Below are 19015 nucleotides of genomic sequence, written 5' to 3' on the forward strand. Positions count from 1 at the left end.
GCTTTGCATAGTGCTGTCTGAGCTATGATTAGCGTCCAGGACGTGGACCAAAAGTAGGGAAATATTTTTCATGGTGATGACATTTCCCTGGCTGTGCAATGAAAGGCTCCAACCAAATGCTGACAGAAAGGAAATTGAGAATCATGACAGTTCTGCTCAGCTCTAAAGACAATGTCCATAACTTCAGTTTATCCAGGACTGCATTACAGCAGACATTTGTTATATTTGTTACACCACATTCTGCAGTCCCTGACTCTGATTTCCTCTGCTTAGAGATGAAAAGACTCGCCGGGGGGGTGGGGGGAGAGACCCAAAAAATGGCGGGGGGGGAGCTTAATTCCTCCCCCCCAAATGGAAAAATTAGAAATTTCAGGGAGTTCTGAAAATAACTCACTTGAAACATTTTCTCTTTTAGAATGAATGAAATGCTTTTAAAGACAAAGTGGGCATGCTGTAGACATTTACAGATGCATTAAAACCAAGATGCATTACTGCACCTTAGAAGGATACCTAATCTTCATGAGCAGAGCACGTGGGGCTATCATTATTCTTCAACTGTTACATAAGAACATAAAAAAGCCCTGTTGGATCAGACCAAGGTCCATCAAGTCCAGCAGTCTGTTCACACAGTGGCCAACCAGGTGCCTCTAGGAAGCCCACAGACAAGATGACAGCAACAGCATTATCCTGCCTGTGTTCCACAGCACCTAATATAATAGGCCTGCTCCTCTGATCCTGGAGGGAACAGGTATGCATCATGACTAGTATTCATTTTGACTAGTAGCCATGAATACCCCTCCCCTCCAATAACATGTCCACTCCCCTCTTAAAGCCTTCCCAGTTGGCAGCCATCACCACCTCCTGGGGCAGGAAGTTCCACAATTTAACTGTTGTGTATAAGGTGGCCAATCTCCAGGTAGTAGCTGGAGATCTCCTGCTATTACAACTGATCTCCCGCCGATAGAGATCAGTTCACCTGGAGAAAATGGCTACTTTGGCAATTGGACTCTATGGCATTGAAATCCCTCCCCTCTCCAAACCCTGCCCTCCTCAAGCTCTGTCCCCAAATCCTCCCACTGGTGGCGAAGAGGGACCTGACAACCCTCGTTGTATACCTTCTGTTGGTCTTTTGTACTGATTTCCCTTGTGGTTGATCTTTGTGACACATATATCCACAGTCTGAGTAACAAGTAGTTTATTGCCCTATCTTGCTGGAGGGGAAAAAAGATCAGAAGGAGGTGGGGCAAAACCTGCATCTAATCCTCAGGGGAAAACTCTCATTGAGAACTTCTCTCTCTCTACCAATAGTCCCAAGGGAATAAGTAAAATCCATAAATCAGAAAACGACAGCTGTTGGTACTGTGATAGAAAACAAGCAGATTTTATACACATGTGGTGGAAATGTGAGAGAGCTATATCATTTTCGTCTGAAATAGTGAAATGTCTAACTGTTGGAATAGAGGTGGATATTCCATGTAAACCCGAGATATTCTTGTCCAATCTGGTACCTCATCTAGCTAAAGATCAACTTTGTATGGTGTTACTTATGATAACTGCGGCTAGAACGACCTTTGCCAGTCACTGGAAACAAAAATCAACTCCAAAGATAGAGGAATGGCTGGTTAAAGTTAAAGAAATATATGTTCTAATTAAGCTAACAGCATTTCAGAGAAATAGAGATACAATAAGTTTGGATACGGTATGGTCACATACAATAAGTAAAATAGAGAATATCATAAATAAGGGCGGGAAAGAGGAATGCAGTGCGCTCAGTCAGGACAAAATGATGAATATGAAGACTTAGGAATAAGCTATAACATGGGAGACTTTATTTTATTTTATTATGTGTGTATGTGTGTGTGTGTGTGTGTGTATATATATATATATATATATATATATATATATATATATACACACACACACACACACACACAAAATATATATATATACACACACATAAAATATATATACACACACATAATAAAATAAAGTCTCCCATGTTATAGCTTATTCCTAAGTCTTCATATTCATCAAATTTTAAATTATGAAGACTGTCAGTAATTCTGCTTTTTTTAGTTGCTATTATTGTCATTGTTTCCCCCCAATAAAATTTAAAAAAAAATAGTCCCAAGGGAAGAAGACTGCAACTATATGGAACTACATCTAGCTGTGCAGATACTATTAGCGAAAGCTAAGAGTTTCCATTTATCATAAATTCAATATACAACTGTGCTCAGTTTACTCCCTGTAGTTTAATAAGATATTTTACATTATTTACCAGAAGGCTTGTGTTTTCTGTTTTAACTCCTATTTTTAGATAACAAAAATTAAACTACATGTGCCAAAGTAGCATAGAATGCACCAGCTTGCAGTTTTCTCTCACCTATTGGGTATATTTGCGGTTTTGCTTGTAGAAAACTAAGGCATTTATAACTTTTTAATTCCATAAATAAATCAAATATTGCTATTTTATATGCTAAGTTATAAATGATGCACTTTATGTTGTTAAAGCAGTAAAATTAGTTTAGGTGTGATGGGACATACATCGCAATTTTCCCCCCAAATTTCTATTTCCCCCCCCAGAATAAACAAACAAATGTTTTCTTTTATGTGGCTTCAACATTTCTGGAAATTTTATAGAAAGTGGTGTTGTTGATGTAAAGATTTTTTATCTCTCTATAAGTAAACTTTGAGTTAAGCTTCAGGACGGAATTAACCCATGCTCTTGCAAACCAGTACAACCACGATGAGCAATTTTAGATATAAAATTTCTGGCTGGGCCAGAAATTCAGCCAATCTGTGTTGGGAGAAGAAGAGAAAGTCGGAGCATTCCCTCATAACCTCAGCCTGGGCCCAGCACATGAGACACTGATGTGAGTTCGAGTTGGGAGCCACTTTAGAAAGTGCTCCATTGCTTGTTGTGGCTTGGAAGCACAACAAGGGAGTGGGGGAAGAGGGGTTTCTTCCTTCCTCCTCCACCATTTTATGTAGTAGAAGTGGCTGTGGGGTGGGGTGGGGAGGCTACTTGCCCTGCTGTCAGTCTCTTCATGTCCTTATTAATCACATGATTCCAGGACACGTGGAGCCAGAGAAAGGGGCAAAAAGACCTCCCCTGGTAGCCAGTTCCACTAGTGAAAATGGCACGGGATGGAAGGCAGAAGCCTCTCCTTCACCCTCACATAGGGTTGCCAACCTCCAGGTGGTTAGCAAAAAGACTCAAACCCACTGTTAATACAATATTGTAGAAACCAAACAGGGCAGGCTCACAAATACAAGAATATCAAAACGTGTATTAAATTTCACAACAAATGCAAAACATCAATCAGCAATACAGTGTGATAAAAATGTATAAAGTGCTATACAATATGTACAAATTCTTTAACAAATAAACACACTGGCTATTTCTTAAGACAGACGTGAAGCAGAGTCCACTTCATCAGGTGAGTAAACAACAAGGAAACGCTTTTCCGGATATTTTGGCGTTTTCACCATTAAAGCTTCATCAGCCTGAAATAACTGAAAATAAAACAATTGCAAACTCGAAAAAACATTGTAAAAATTCATAACTTGCATTGCAAAATCTCACCTCGACCTTAGAAAAGAAGGCGACTCCCCGTGGAACACATCCAAAATTCTGGGGAAGATTGCATGTTCGTTCTAGGTGGTTAACTAGCCAACCTAGTTTCCAAATACTATTTGCTATTTTTGCTATTTTTATATAGGTTTTTTTAGTGTATGCTCCCCTTTGCAACGGGGCTGATGAAGCTTTAATGGTGAAAACGCCAAAATATCCGGAAAAGCGTTTCCTTGTTGTTTTGTTGCTTTCTGGCCGCGTCAGCGGCAACATTCTTCACTTGAAAGTGACTTTACTCACCTGATGAAGTGGACTCTGCTTCACGTCTGTCTTAAGAAATAGCCAGTGTGTTTATTTGTTAAAGAATTTGTACATATCGTATAGCACTGTATATATTTTTATCACACTGTATTGCTGATTGATGTTTTGCATTTGTTGTGAAATTTAATACACGTTTTGATATTCTTGTATTTGTGAGCCTGCCCTGTTTGGTTTCTACAACCTCCAGGTGGTGGCTGGAGATCTCTCGCTATTACAACTGATCTCCAGCTGATAGATATCAGTTCACCTGGAGAAAATGGCTGCTTGGATTCTATGCCATTGAAGCTCCTCCCCTCCCTAAACCCCCTTCTCCTCAGTCTCCACCCCCAAAATCTCCAAGTATTTCCCAGCTGGACCTGGCAACCCTACCCTCACACCCTCCCGTGCCACACCAAGAGATGGAGCGGTGGTAGGGTTCCCAATTGCCCGCTTATGGCGGGCAATCTCCTGCCCGTTGCTCCTGTTGCCTGCCGACTCCCAGGAAGTAGGTAGGGGAAGGGAGGGGGAGCCATCTGGCATGATGAGGTCATTAGTCCAACTGGGGCACCAGAGGAAAAAAAACAGCCCCAGACGACCACCAGAATGGGGGACGCAATGAAGGCAAAACAGGATGCAAGCAGTGCCCCGTCCTCCTGCCTCGCACCAAACAGCTGATTGGGAAAACAGCTAATTAGCGGTGAGGCTCTGGGAGGCACGGGGAAGGTAGTTGGAGGGGGGAAATAAGGCTGTTTTGCCTTTGTTGCTTCCCTCGTTCTAGTTGAGGCCACCCTGACAAACCAGAGGGGACGTCATCACCTAGATGATGCTGATCTCCGCCCCCATCCCCGCCTCCCTAAACCTCTCGCTGGTTGCAAGGAGGGACCTGGCAACCCTAAGTGGGGTTGAGTCCTCTGACTGTACACAGACTGCAAGTCGGGCTAAGGATCTCCGACCTGACTCGCATCACATTGCTCATGAACATTCCTCCAGTTTTCTCTCGCTGACAATCATACGGCGAAATTCAAGAACGATTATTCATGTAGAATGATTCCGAACTGCACTGAACGGCTTGAGCAGCCTTGGTTCAGATCTTGCTAGATTGCCCGTCTTCTCAAAGACCGCATCCAGTTTACATCCAACCAACACATCGGCAAGCAGTCAAACTGTATCACTTGCTCGTTTATCTTCTGGCTGACACCGATTTGCTTGTATTTTCTCCTCCTATAAATCTCCCGGTTTGCTTAATGCGTATTTACCTTAGGCAGCAACGACATCTGACAGCAAACTGAGTGCTGGTATCAAAAGGCAAAATTGATGAAACCATCCCATTGGGTTTAATTTTAACCTGTCATGCAACCAAGCAAACATGTCTCAACAGTGCAATGTTGCAAAAGGTGATTTCTTGAATAAATATTTAAAAATGTAAATGGACACTGCTTTTAGAATGGCCTTAATTTCAGAGGATTCCTATTCATATCAATTCGCTCTCCTCTCTGCTGCAAAAATAAACAAATAACACTATTGTTTACAAGTGGAATTAGTCTTATTTGACAGTTCCTACAGAGCTCTTTACAGCACATTTAACTCTTAAGAAGATGGCAAACTCAAGTTAACACGAGTCCTCTTCTGCTATTTGTTTGTTCAAGTTTACGCTATCATTGTTTTTTAAAAAGGTAAAGGTCCCCTGTGCAAGCACCGGGTCATTCCTGACCCATGGGGTGACGTCACATCCCCAAGTTTTCTGGGCGGACTTTGTTTACGGGGTGGTTTGCCAGTGCCTTCCCCAGTCATCTTCCCTTTACCCCCAGCAAGCTGGGTACTCATTTGACCGACCTCGGAAGGATGGAAGGCTGAGTCAACCTTGAGCCGGCTACCTGAAACCAACTTCCGTCAGGATCGAACTCAGGTCGTGAACAGAGCTTGGACTGCAGTACTGCAGCTTACCACTCTGTGCCATAGGGCTCTTCTATTTTAAGAATAGATATACCTCTTTATCTCAACCTTTTTTGGGGGAGGGGCTTTTTTCATCCTGACCACTACTCCATGCTGTATAGCTAGATTTGAGTCCACTAGTGCCTTGGAGATCAACAAGATTTTCAGAGTATAAACATTTGAGAGTCAAAGCTCCCTTCATCTGATATCTGGTATATGATGACGAAGAAGAAGAGTTGGTTTTTATATGCCAATTTTTTCTACTTCCTTTTTAATGAGAATCAAATCTTATTACAATCTCCTTCCCTTCCTCTCTGCACAACAGACACCCTGTGAGGTAGGTGGGGCTGAGAGAGCTCTAAGAGAACTGTGACCAGCCCAAGGTCACCAAGCAGGCTTCATGTGGAGGAGTGGGAAAACCAACCCGATTTTAACCTCTACACCATGCTGAAGGGAGATTTGACTCTCAGAAGATTACACTCTGAAAATTTTGTTGGTCTCTAAGGTGCCACTGGACTTTAATCTAGCTGTTCTACTGTAGACCAACAGGGCTACCCTCTGGCCATGCTGCAGCCTTGCTTCTAGACTGCCAATAGCATTATTCACCATGGTTCACATTGGTGGGCGATCTGACAGCATTTTAACCGTGGAACAAACAGAGAAGCACTCTCTTCTCCCTCGCTCAACGTCCATCGCTATGGCAAATAATAATGCAGGTTTGCATAACTTTAAGACCCTTTAAAGACAGAGACAGCCCACTGGCCAAGCCTCGTGCGCTGCCAGATATTATTTCCCAGCCTAATGTTGTAGTCTGAGGCAGGCAGCAAAATCAGGAGGTTTTACTGAGAATGTTGGGTGATGGCTGCCAACTTGGAAGGCTTTAAGAGGGCAGTGAACATGTTCATGGAGGAGGAGGATATCCATGGCTACTGGTCAAAATGGATACAAGTCATGATGCATGCCCATTCCCTCCAGTGTCAGAGGAGCATGCCTATTATATTAGCTGCTGTGGAACACATGCAGGATAATGCTGCTGCAGGCATCTTGTTTGTGGGCTTCCTGGAGGCACCTGGTTGGCCACTGCGTGAACAGACCACTGAATTTGATGGACCTTGGTCTGATCCAGCATGGCCTTTTCTTATGTTCTTATGTTGTGGAGAATCTTTCATGGCATTTGAGCTGCATTTAGATTGTCAAGTCACAAAATGGGCAGGCTGATGAATACGGAGGGAGCCCAAAAAGTTCTCTCCTGCTTGCTGTCATTCACTGCCTTGTCAAAGAAAGATCACTGAATGGAAAAGGTCTGCCCAAAATCCACTGTGGGAGGGGGAAAAAATAATGTCTCACTAGCATAAACAAAGTAAGAGAAAAAGCTGAAATGAGAACAATGCCATAGACACTGGAGAATGTTACCACTGCAAAACAAGGGTTGATGCTGACTGAAACCAGAGTCCAGCAGCACCTCAAAGACCAGCAATTCATTCCAACATAAGCTTTCATAAATCAACCAAGTCAATTTATACAGACAGTGGAAAGGTGTGTGGATGTGGGAGGGAATGTTACCCAGAGAGGTTAGTTTGAAACAAAGATCCAATCTATATGCATTTACACATCTTTACTGGTTACAATGCTTAGATACAGATAACAGACAGTGTGTGTGTGTGTGCTAAGTGCCGTCAAGTCGCTTCTGACTCATGGCGACCCTATAAATGAAAGTCCTCCAAAATGTCCTCTTTGACAGCCTTGCTCAGATCTTGCAAATTGAAGGCTGTGGCTTCCTTTATTGAGTCAACCCGTCTCTTGTTGGGTCTTCCTCTTTTCCTGCTGCCCTCCACTTTTCCTAGCATGACGGTCTTTTCCAGTGACTCTTGTTGTCTCATGACGTGACCAAAATACGATAGCCTCAGTTTAGTCATTTTAGCTTCTAGGGTCAGTTCAGGCTTGATTTGATCTATAACCCACTGATTTGTTTTTTTGGCAATCCATGAAATCCGTAACTCCTCCAACACCACATTTCAAAGGAATCTACTTTCTTCCTATCAGCTTTCTTCACTGTCCAGCTTTCACACCCATACATAGTAATAGGGAATACGATGGCATGAATTAATCTAGTCGGTGGCCAATGACACATCCTTACACTTCAAAATATTTTCTAGCTCCTTCATGGCTGCCCTTCCCAGTCTCAATTTCCTTCCAATTTCTTGGCTGCAGTCTCCCTTTTGGTTGATGGTGGAGCCAAGGAATAGAAAGTCTTGAACAATTTCAATTTCCTCATTTTCAACCTTAAAGTTGTGTAATTCTCCTGTAGTCATTACTTTTGTTTTCTTGACAGTAGGTTGGTTATAAAGAATTATTTGGTTTTAATGGCAGCATAGAAACGCTGTTTGTTGGGCTCAGTAAGGGGTATCAATGTTTTCATACAATATAATTTGAAATAAGATAAATAATATAGATCACATATAGGTTAAAGAATAAATGTTTATATTTTTGTCTAACTATAGAATTAGATAGATCACGATGGGTAGCCATGTTAGTCTGTTACTAGCAGTAGAAAAGAGAAAGAGTCCGAGTAGCACCTTAAAGACTAACACAATTTCATGCAGGGTATGAGCTTTCATGAGCCACAGCTCACTTCTCCAGATCTGAAGAAGGTGCTACTGGACTCTTGCTCTTTTATAGAATTAGATCTTTGTGTAGACCACCCAGACTACACAGAATGTATTAGTTCCGTTCTCCTGGATTATGGTGAGGATCTTGTTGTTGACATGCATTATGAGGAGTGTATGAAGTATGTGAGCTGTATGTGCTTTATTAAAAATAATAAAAAGTTAATTAAAAAAAGGGAATTGGTTCAGTCGGAAGGGATATGAGATGCTCCCAACTGTTGTTAGCTAGGAAAATGCAGGATGAAATGAGAACAAGCAGATATTATGCGAGGCATCGCATCTGTTTCCTATGAAGCATGCGAGCAGCTGAAGAACTTACGTGATGGTGTCAATCATATCCAATCCCATTTCGACACAGCAGTGGGCATGATCCGTTTTGGGCTGTGTCAGTCCTGATACACAGTAGTAACAGTCACCTAGGATTTTTATCCTTCTGCAGTGGTTTTCCTTTAATGAAAAAAAGAGGATACATATAAAACAAAAATATGTTTTACTGTGGGCAACGTATGTGTCTATACTTGTGCATAGCATCTGATCGATATCTGTGTTCACAGTTGTACAAAAATCAACCTCTCTTGTGAAGCTTTTGGCTTAATGATTCCAAACTCTACATCTCCTATAGGAATGAACAACCGAAACTTAAATATATCACAATGGGTAGCCGTGTTAATCTGTCTGTAGCAGTAGAAAAGAGCAAGAGTCCAGTAGCACTTTAAAGACTAGCACAATTTCTGGCAGGGAACGAGCTTTCGTGAGTCATATGACATTTATGCATGGTCAATTTTGATGCTTGTTCAAAGCCTTCTTTAAAAATGCGACTTTAAAAATGCCTATTCACGGTCCTGACGCAAAAGGAGAAATTCAACCCCCCCCCCCACTCGCCTACTCCTTCGTTCGTTTGCATAGCCATTAGCATGTGTATAGCTAACACACCGCTGTTGTTTTGCATGGTTCCCTCTGGTTATTCTTTGCAGCAGCGGAGCTAACGCAAAAGGTCGCGTTAAGTGGGCTCTTTTCTAATGCGAAGCAGGTCTGCGCCAGCTTCGCAGTCACTTCCGGAATGATAGTTCACCATGCAAAATTCAAAAAAAATCTGCGGGGCAATTCAGCCTGGAATGCGCTGCTAATTACCATGCAAAAATGGCCATAGCTCACTCCTTCTACAGATGCCTGAAGAGGTATCTGATGAACTGAAGAAGTTATGACTTACAAAAGAAGTGAAGAAGTGAGCTGTAACTTACAAAAGCTCATACTCTGCCAGAATTTTTGTTAGTCTTTAAGGTGCTACTGGACTCTTGCTCTTTTCTACATTCTTAAATATGTTCACTCAAAAGCAGAAAGACACAGTATTGCAGTATAAAGCATTTTGCACCTATTCATTCCCTGCTATCTTTGCTTCCCTGTTGTTTCCTTGTTTTAGTCATGTCAAATGTAAGCTCCGTGGGCTAGAGACCTGTCTTCTTGACTTGGGATACTTAGTAAAGCCTACTTATGCATTACCATGATGCATTACTTCTTTGTGTGCGAGACAAACAAGTTGGGACCTATGAAAATGTCTTGGACAGGTGATGCTCGAAAACAAATGGAAAATAATTTATTCACGTTATTTAAAATCCAGTCTCTGCTTCTTCAATGCCACATTCTCAAGTAGGCAATCAAAAGGATAAAAACCAAGACTAGACCAGTAGCTTCAAAATAGGTTGCAGCAGCAGTAAAACCAATTTAGACAGGCAATTAATGGACAAAAATATTAAAACCCGAAAGCAGCAGAACTCCACTTAGAAGCCAGCAATAAACTCTAAAAATGAAAGAAACAGATTTTTTTTTAAAAAAACCTCTTCAAGACAGCTGAGGCAGGGGTTGGGGAAGAGCAGATTCATGCCAAAGCTTGGGTGAATAAAAGTGTTTTGACCTGGTGCAAAACAAGGAATATTTTAAGCATTGAAACATGGAGCTGTTGTCTATTTTGTGCAACTGCACAAAACTTCCTCTGCTAAAAAATTAGGTGAATTCAGAAGTCGCATATGTGCATGTGTGCCTGTTTTAGGAATTTTTTACCAATGAATTGGTTCAGTTCAAGCCGGTAAATCTTTTATTCAGTGCTTCTGGGAATAAAAAGAGAGGGGTTCAGTACACGGTCAACAAGGCTCTCCAGATTTCTGTTGCTGTTCCCTTGGAGAGGGTCAGATTGGCGAGCTTTCTTTGTGAATTTACATCCTTTTGAGGGAGGCTGTTTCGCAAGACCCTCCCATGCAACTGCTGAGTATCAGAGAGTCTGAAAGCTTGTGGATGGCCCTTTAAGGAGGAAGTTGTATGACAAACCTTGGGTCAGTCATCGTCTAATCCTATACTGAGGGGCCGTGGCTCAGTGGTAGAGCATCTGCTTGGCATGCAGAAGGTCCCAGATTCAATCCCCGGCATCTCCAGTTAAAGGGACTATGCAAGTAGGTGCTGTGAATAGACCTCTGCCTGAGATCCTGGAGAGCCGCTGCCGGTCTGAGTAGACAATACTGACTTTGATGGACCAAGGATCTGATTCGGGTATAAGGCAGCTTCATGTGTGTTCACCCTGCCCACTGATTTAGAACAGCCTAACGCGACTGCCCGTCTCACAGCCTGTCTTTGGCTTTTTTGCCAACTCAAAGCCTGGCATTCTGAAGTGAGCCATGAGGTCAGCACAGTCTCTGGGTAACAAATGAAGAGAACTCAGCACATCTGAGCAGCTTCAGTTGCTTTCTCCTAGGTTGGTGTAAGACGCTGTATGGATGATGGAAATTAGGAAGACATCCGAGCATTCTCAGTCAATTGAAAGGAACAGAACTTCCGCAGGAGCCTGGAGAGGTAAGAGTTCCTAACAATACTATGCTATTATTCATTATACCTTGCCTTTCTCCCCCAGTGGGGAACCAAAGCAGGCTATGTTGTTTTCCTCTCCTCCATTTTCCTATCACGACCCTGTCAGTTAGTTTAGACTGAGAGATCGAAGAAGAAGAGTTGGTTTTTATATGCCGACTTTCTCTACCTTTTAAGGAGAATCAATCCCTTCCTCTCCCCACAGCAAACACCTTGTGAGGTGAGGTGGGGCTGAGAGAGTTCTGAGCGAACTGTGACTAGCCCAAGGTCACCCAGCAGGCTTCATATGTAGGAGTGGAGAAACCAACCCAGTTCACCAGATTAGAGTCTGCCGCTCATGTGGAGGGGTGGGGAATCAAATCCAGTTCTCCAGATTAGAGTCCACTGCTCTTAACCATGTTGACTCTTATGTAGGAGTGGAGAAACCAACCCAACTCAACAGATTAGAGTCTGACACTCATGTGGAGGGGTGGGGAATCGAACCCGGTTCTCCAGATTAGAGTCCACCACTCATGTGGAGGAGTGGGGAATCAAACCCAGTTCAACAGATTAGAGTCTGGCGCTCAAGTGGAGGGGTGGGGAATCAAATCCAGTTCTCCAGATTAGAATCCACTGCTCTTAACCATGTTGACTCTTATGTAGGAGTGGAGAAACCAACCCAGCTCAACAGATTAGAGTCTGACACTCATGTGGAGGGGTGGGGAATCGAACCCGGTTCTCCAGATTAGAGTCCACCACTCATGTGGAGGAGTGGGGAATCAAACCCAGTTCACCAGATTAGAGTCTGGCGCTCAAGTGGAGGGGTGGGGAATCAAATCCAGTTCTCCAGATTAGAGTCCACTGCTCTTAACCATGTTGACTCTTACCAAGGTCATCCAGAAAGCTTGCATGGCAGAGGGGGAATTCAGTCCTGGGTATCCCAGATCCTAGCCCGACATTCTAACCAGTACATCATTTTGGGTCTACATCTATTTATACTGAAGTCTTAGTGTACAAAATACTACCCACACATGGTTTTACTGTATTCTTTAAAACCACCCTATGTGGTAGGCCAGCACTCTCATTCCCATATTGCAGATAGGTGGAACAGAATGTTTTCACACATGCTAAATAATACACATTCAATCTACTTTCAATGCATTTCGCAAATAGATTTTACTCCATGAAACAGCAAAATCTACTAAATCACTAATCTACTAAATCAACAATCACTAAAGTGCATTGAATGTGATTGAAACTACAGTATTCATAGAGTTGCCAACCTCCAGGTACTAGCTGGTGATCTCCAGCTATTACAACTGATCTCCAGCCGACAGAGATCAGTTCACCTGGAGAAAATGGCCACTTTGGCAATTGGACTCTGTGGCATTGAAGTCCCTCCCCTCCCAAAAACCCGCCATCCTCAGGCTCCACCCCCACAACCTCCCACCAGTGCAGAAGAGGGACCTGGCAACCCTAAGTATTCACCCTCTAGCAAATACATACTAGCAGGTTACTATATGGCAAGGAAGAAAATATATCTATTAACTCAATGGAAAATGGCCAGGAAGTGACTCCACTATGCTGCAAAAGGTGTCAAGTCTTTTGATCCAAAGTTTTTAGTAGAAAGGATATAAAAGATTACTAAAGATGCCATGGCTCTTAATGGTCCCTCTCAATAGTTCCCAATTTTTTTAAAAACCTTGTTTTGTTCCTACAGGCTGCACTACAAATTACAAGCATCATTAAAGATCTCTCCCTTCTCTGTTAGTCTCACAAAAGGCAAGGTCCAGAAAAGGCCCCCGCCCCCAATGCCTGGCTTACTGAATATGGAATCCTCATGGGAAGAAATGTCATCTGAGATATATATCCTGGATGGCACAAGGTGGTAGCAACACACAGTGGATTACTCCTTTCACTAATCAAGCTTCTACTGATCAATGAGATCTGTGCACCTTTCCATCTCCACACTGAGGCAGAGATTACATTCACAGATAGGGTTGCCAACCTCCAGGTAGAAGCTGGGGATCTCCTGCTATTACAACTGATCTCCAGCTGATAGAGATCAGTTCACCTGGAGAAAATGGCTGCTTTGGCAATTGGACTCTATGGCATTGAAGTCCCTCCCCTCCCCAAACCCCATTCTCCTCAGGCTCCGCCCCAATACCCGCCCATCGATGGTGAAGAAGGACCTGGCAACCCTATTCACAGAGGTCTAATCTTACCGACTGGAACATATCCTCCTCCTAGTGTTGCCAATCTCCTGGTGGTAGCTGGAGATCTCCCGCTTTTACAACTGATCTCTAGGCAACAGAAATCAGTTCCCCTGGAGAAAATGGCCACTTTGGAGGGTGGCCTCTATGGCATTATACCCCACTGAAGTCTCTTCCCTCCCAAAACCCTGCCCTCCTCAGGCTCCACCCCCAAAATCTCCAGGTATTTCCCAACTCGCAACCCTACCTCTTCCCCTTCCATGAATTTCCACAGATGGGGCAAAGGAGCTGGTTCCACCAAGTATGTCCTTCATTTAGGGCACCTTCACACATGCCGAATAATCCATTCAATCCACTTTGAATGCACTTTGCAGCTGGTTTTTACTGTGTGAAATGGCAAAATTCACTTGCAAACTATTGTTAAAGTGCATTGAAAGTGGAATGGAAGTGCATTATTCGGCACATGTGAAAGTGCCCATAGAGAAGACTGCGTTTTGAAAATATATAAAATAGGTTCTCTGCCCCCTGTGAGCTCTGGTGTGGGTTACTGAATAAGTCAGATTTCATCGCAACACAAGAATGCAACATGGCTAATGATGTGTGAAACCTGTCTCTTTATTTTCCTGGGTATTTCTGCTCTCCTGATGTTGCATGTTCAGGATACTTATCTGCAAAAGCTGATGTATTGTGAGGCATGGCATGTGCATTATTAGCTGCATGGCGCTTCAACAAAAAGAACAAGCCTATTTCCAGAGAGTATAATTCTGAGATGAATCACTGAATGTTGTGCATGATACTGAAAATTAAATAGCATCCTATGCATCTAGTTGATGTTTTTTTCCCTTGCAGATCTGATGGTAATATTGCAATTTCTGCTGCTTGTTTGGGACGCTTATCCACAAAAACAAAAGTAGTTTGTGTGGAAAATCAATATTTATCGAGTTTCTGAACATAACACTTCACAATATTTTTTGCCGCTGCTGTCAATTTCAGATGTATTTTGCAAACGATCTCCTGACGGGTGCCTGTTCTAAACCTTCTCAAGACAATATGAAATTAGCCTTTGATTTCAGTAGATTTCACCCTACATGACTCAATAGGGAAATCTCCACTTTCCATAGTCAGCTATTTTCTTCATCCATAGCTATTTATAGCAGCTGATGCGTTAACATTTTGTTTGATTGTGTTCTTGTTTCTTTTCCTCTGTGCGGCTGATTATCAGTCCTGAGCTGACTAACAATAAAATCTTTGTAAGGAGGGGGAAAAATTCTTATTTGTTATGCAAATTAACAATTTGTTTTCTGAATGGTTCTTACTTATAATGCCCAGAAAACATATGAATAAACAAAAAAAATCACCCAAACAATGGCAGTAGTAAATTCAAATCACACTTGATGAGAACAGCTCCTTTTGGGAAAAGAAATGTTTATTATCTCATCATAGAATGTCGCGCCCCTGCCCGCCTGCCGGCGCCCCGGGGCCGCCACACTCGTGTCAGGGGGCCCCTGGGCACTTCCTTGGCCTCAAGAGCGCAGAGTAGAGGAGGATTTGCTCTCCCTCTGCTCCTGGGATGTCTGAGCCTAGAGTGGTGGCTGCAGGCAATCCCCAATCCTCCTCCCTGGCCTCCGCCCTCCCAAGGGTTTAAATCCCCTTTCTTCACTTCCTACCCCACCCCCTCATCCCAGGCTCCGCCTCTTGTCCCTCCCCCCGAGTCCTCAAATGCTTCCCCGCTGGGGTTGGGGCTCTTCCTCTGGCCCCGCCCATTCCAGCCGCTCCACATCTGTTACCTGGGCAGCACCAGCCAGTTCCGCGCCTGCGCAGCCCTCTCGCGCTCCTCCTGGCCCGCCTGCCAGCTGGGCTGCGGGGACGTGCCACCTGTGCTTTCCTCCTCCCCGCCCGTCTCCGGTCGATCCGCGGCGGCCTCAGGCGGATGCAGGATCCCTGGAGAGCCGGTGCCTGCCTTCTCCTTGGGGCTCCATCAGAAGGGAGGCTCCCCGTCTCCTCTGCCCAGGAGCCTGGCCACGGGGCCTCCCGCAGCCGTGACTTGGTCGCGGCTGCACTTCCCAGCTTCCCATGAGTGGGGCCGACCGCGTTTGAGGTAAGTGGGGCTGTTTGGGGAAGTCCTCGAGCCGGGGTCAGCCCGGGCTCGGGACATAGAAATTGTGCAGGTATATTAAAAGGGAACATGGCTTTCTAAGCACCATATTCACAGACTCTCAGGAAAGAAGGTTCATCATCTGATATAGATCGTGAAGTAACAGTAACAAAATAAATCACAAAGGTTTGGGGCCTGTGGATCCATTTCGCTTAGGGTTGCTAGGTTCCCCTTTGCCTCCAGTGGGAGCTTCGTTGTGGGGGGGCTGGGGGGGGAGTTGATCCACATGCATGCAGTGTGCGTGCTGTAATATCATCACTTCCAGGTTTACCCCGGAAGTGAGAGACGCTCTAGAATGTTTCACAAAAAACTCTATGAAAACCATAGAGTATTTTTGAGGACTGTGCTAGAGCGTCCTGTAGTTTCTGGGGTAAACCCAGAAGTGACGGAAACGCTCTAGCACATTCCTCCAAAGACTCTATAGTTTCCATAGAGTTTTTTTGGAAAATGTGCTAGAGCGTCCCCATTGCTTTCGGGGTAAACCCGGACTTGATGCTATCGTGACGCTTGCCCCATACACATGCGGGGATTGCCCCCCTTCAGCTTGCCTGCTTTGACCCATCGGCCAGCCGAGGGGTGGCCGGCAGGACCATTAATTGGCGGGAAGAACATCTGGGAACCCTAATTTTGCTAGCAGAGGCAATTCCTTCTGGCAGAAGAAGCCATCCCCTAATGGCAGACTCTCAGATCCAACCCTAAGGCTTCTGGCAAAAAAGTAGTATCAAGCATCTCCATGGTTGGGTGTTTTCTTTGGGGGGGGGCACCTTGGCACTGAGACCAGCTTTTTTAAAAATTAGGTCTTATGGTTGCCAGGTCCCTCCTGGCAACTGGTGGGCAGGATTTACTGGTGATGGGGGGAGGCCTAGGCTGGCAACACAGTGATATCACCAGTGACATCACTTCCGCTGCACACCAGATGTACGTCAGCCTGTCACCAAACACTCTGTTATTGCTCAAATAACAGAGCATTCAGTGCATGCCAACAACACTGACCTCACTTTTAGTGAGTGCCAGAAGTGAATCCCTGCATTGTGGATGACACTCCTGCATAGGGTTGCCAACCTCCAGGTAGTACCTGGAGATCCCCTGCTATTACAGCAGATCTCCAGCTGATAAAGATCAGTTCCCCTGGAGAAAATGGCTGCTTTGGCAATTGGAATCTATAGCATTGAAGTCCCTCCTCCCCAAAACCTGCCCTCCTCAGGCTGTGCCCCAAAAACCTCCCGCCAGTGGCGAGGAGGGTTAGGGTTTGAGGAGGGGAGGGACCTCAGGAAACCAACAGACAGGGGAGCATTATTGCATTTTCAATCTTGCAATTTTCAATTTTCAATCCTGAACATCTTAAGAGGAACCTCCCGTTTGGTCACTTTCTCCGTTTAAAATGTAATTCTACGTGTATGGAGGATTAACACTGAGAAGCGGGCATTCTGAGAAACACTTTGAGGACCAGAGGGTTTCCTGATCATGTAATCCACAAATCTAAAAGAAGGGCTGTTGAAACACAGAGAGCTGATTTATTAGTAGAACAAAGGATGAGTAGAACCATGAATGGTTTGACAGCTGCGCTCCAATTTTCGCCTCTCACTAAAGAAATACAAAAAATCATAACAAAACACTCGCATTTAGTACGTGACATACCGGGCTGCTCACAACCACTGAACTTTGGACTCAGAAGGACCGGGTCCCTTAAGGATCGTTTAGTCCATTCAGATACCTTATTGCCACAGTATAGAGATCAGCTGGTCAGACACTTCCACTGTGGTGACTGTGTTGCTTGTGCGCAGGCGCTACCGGTGAAGGAATTCAGGGACACACACACAGGCTTTAACTTTAAACTAAAATACTTCAGCAATTGCAATAGCAAATATGTTATTTACGTGATACGATGCCCCTGTGGATTGCTTTACGTGGGCAACACCAAATGCCAGGTAAAACTTAGAATAGGAGAGCACAGGTCACGTGTGAAGAATAATGTTATAGAGGCGCTACAAGCAGATGAAACACCAAGACCATGAGATGCAACTCTTTGTGGTATGGCAATATTTGGGCAGACCATTTCAGATCCAAAATATTGATCGCATTCTGAGTCAACAAGAGGCTAGATTTACATTTCTTTTTGACGCTTTATCTCTGAATTGATTAAACACTAATTATGATTTATCTAGTTTTTTATAAACATGTTGGAAAATATGTTGGATTATATTACTGATAGGTATTGTAAATAGCTGAGGTTCTTGTAAGTAGAAACACCTGGTAGGAATGGGAAAAGGGTTATTTTAAATTAAGGGTGGGTACATACAGACAGCAGATGACGCATACAGCCATTCGCTTTCAGAGAGAGGGTATACGCCTAACTTCGGGTATAATTTATCACATATTCTGTAAATTCTTGTAATTTTCTGGAGCTTTTAATGTATTGTTAAGGAAATGTATAGTGTATTTTGGTGTGTATGAGACATTGAATGCATGTATTTTTCAGAACATATGTTCCGTGGAGTGCTTTTTCATTCCGGGATTGCCATTATTGATGAAGCCTGAGCAAAATGGGACTTTTTTACTGGAAACTCATCCTTGTTATTGGCATCCATGGACTTTGAAATAATTATATTGTGAACTGATTGTGAACTTTTTGTACCATCAACTAGCTGTTGCTAGAGTGTCTGTAATTTTGTAAAGAGAACTTTATTAGCAATTTTGTAAGTATAACTCTTATATGGTTAGCCATAAGTGCTGTTTGTTTGGATATACCTTATTGTTGGCACGAGTTTTTTTCATTTTGGTTGAAACTCCTGGAGGTGGCTGGAGATCTCCCACTATTACAACTGATCTCCAGGCAATAGAGATCATAGAATCATAGAGTTGGAAGGGACCACCAGGGTCATCAAGTCCAACTCCCTGCACAATGCAGGAAATTCACAACTACCTCTCCCAGTTCACCTGGAGAAAATGGCCGCTTTGGCAATTGGACTCTATGGCATTGAAGTCCGTCCCCTCCCCAAAACCCACCCTCCTCAGGCTCTACCCCAAAAACCTCCCGCAGATGGAGAAGAGGGACCTGGCAACCCTAAGAAAATGGCTGCTTTGAAAGGTGGACTCTATGGCATTACACCTCACTGAAGCCCTTCCCCTCTCCAAACCATGCCCTCCTCAAGCTCCACCTCCAAAATCTCCAGATATTTCCCAACCTGGAGCTGGCAACCCTACCACAGAGTCCACCCTCTGAAGCAGCCATTTTCTCCAGGAGGAACCAGTCATTGTTGTCTGGAAATCAGTTGCAATTCCAGAAGAGCTCCAGGCCCCACCTGTAGGGTTGCAAAGTGCCAGGTGGTGGCAGGCAAACCCC

The 19015-nt window shown here is 43.9% G+C and overlaps 1 protein-coding gene across 1 annotated transcript in view; it reads right to left on the bottom strand.

The window, feature by feature from the left end:
• Positions 1–19015, bottom strand: part of ADCY1 (adenylate cyclase 1) — a 227356-nt gene that overhangs the window by 62303 nt on the left and 146038 nt on the right. The window contains exon 5 of the mRNA XM_056857493.1: positions 8792–8919. Coding sequence (XP_056713471.1) covers positions 8792–8919 — 128 coding nt within the window. The remainder of the gene's footprint in view (positions 1–8791; positions 8920–19015) is intronic.

This window comes from Euleptes europaea, chromosome 11, assembly GCF_029931775.1.
Source record: "Euleptes europaea isolate rEulEur1 chromosome 11, rEulEur1.hap1, whole genome shotgun sequence".
In the NCBI taxonomy this organism is placed as follows: domain Eukaryota; kingdom Metazoa; phylum Chordata; class Lepidosauria; order Squamata; family Sphaerodactylidae; genus Euleptes; species Euleptes europaea.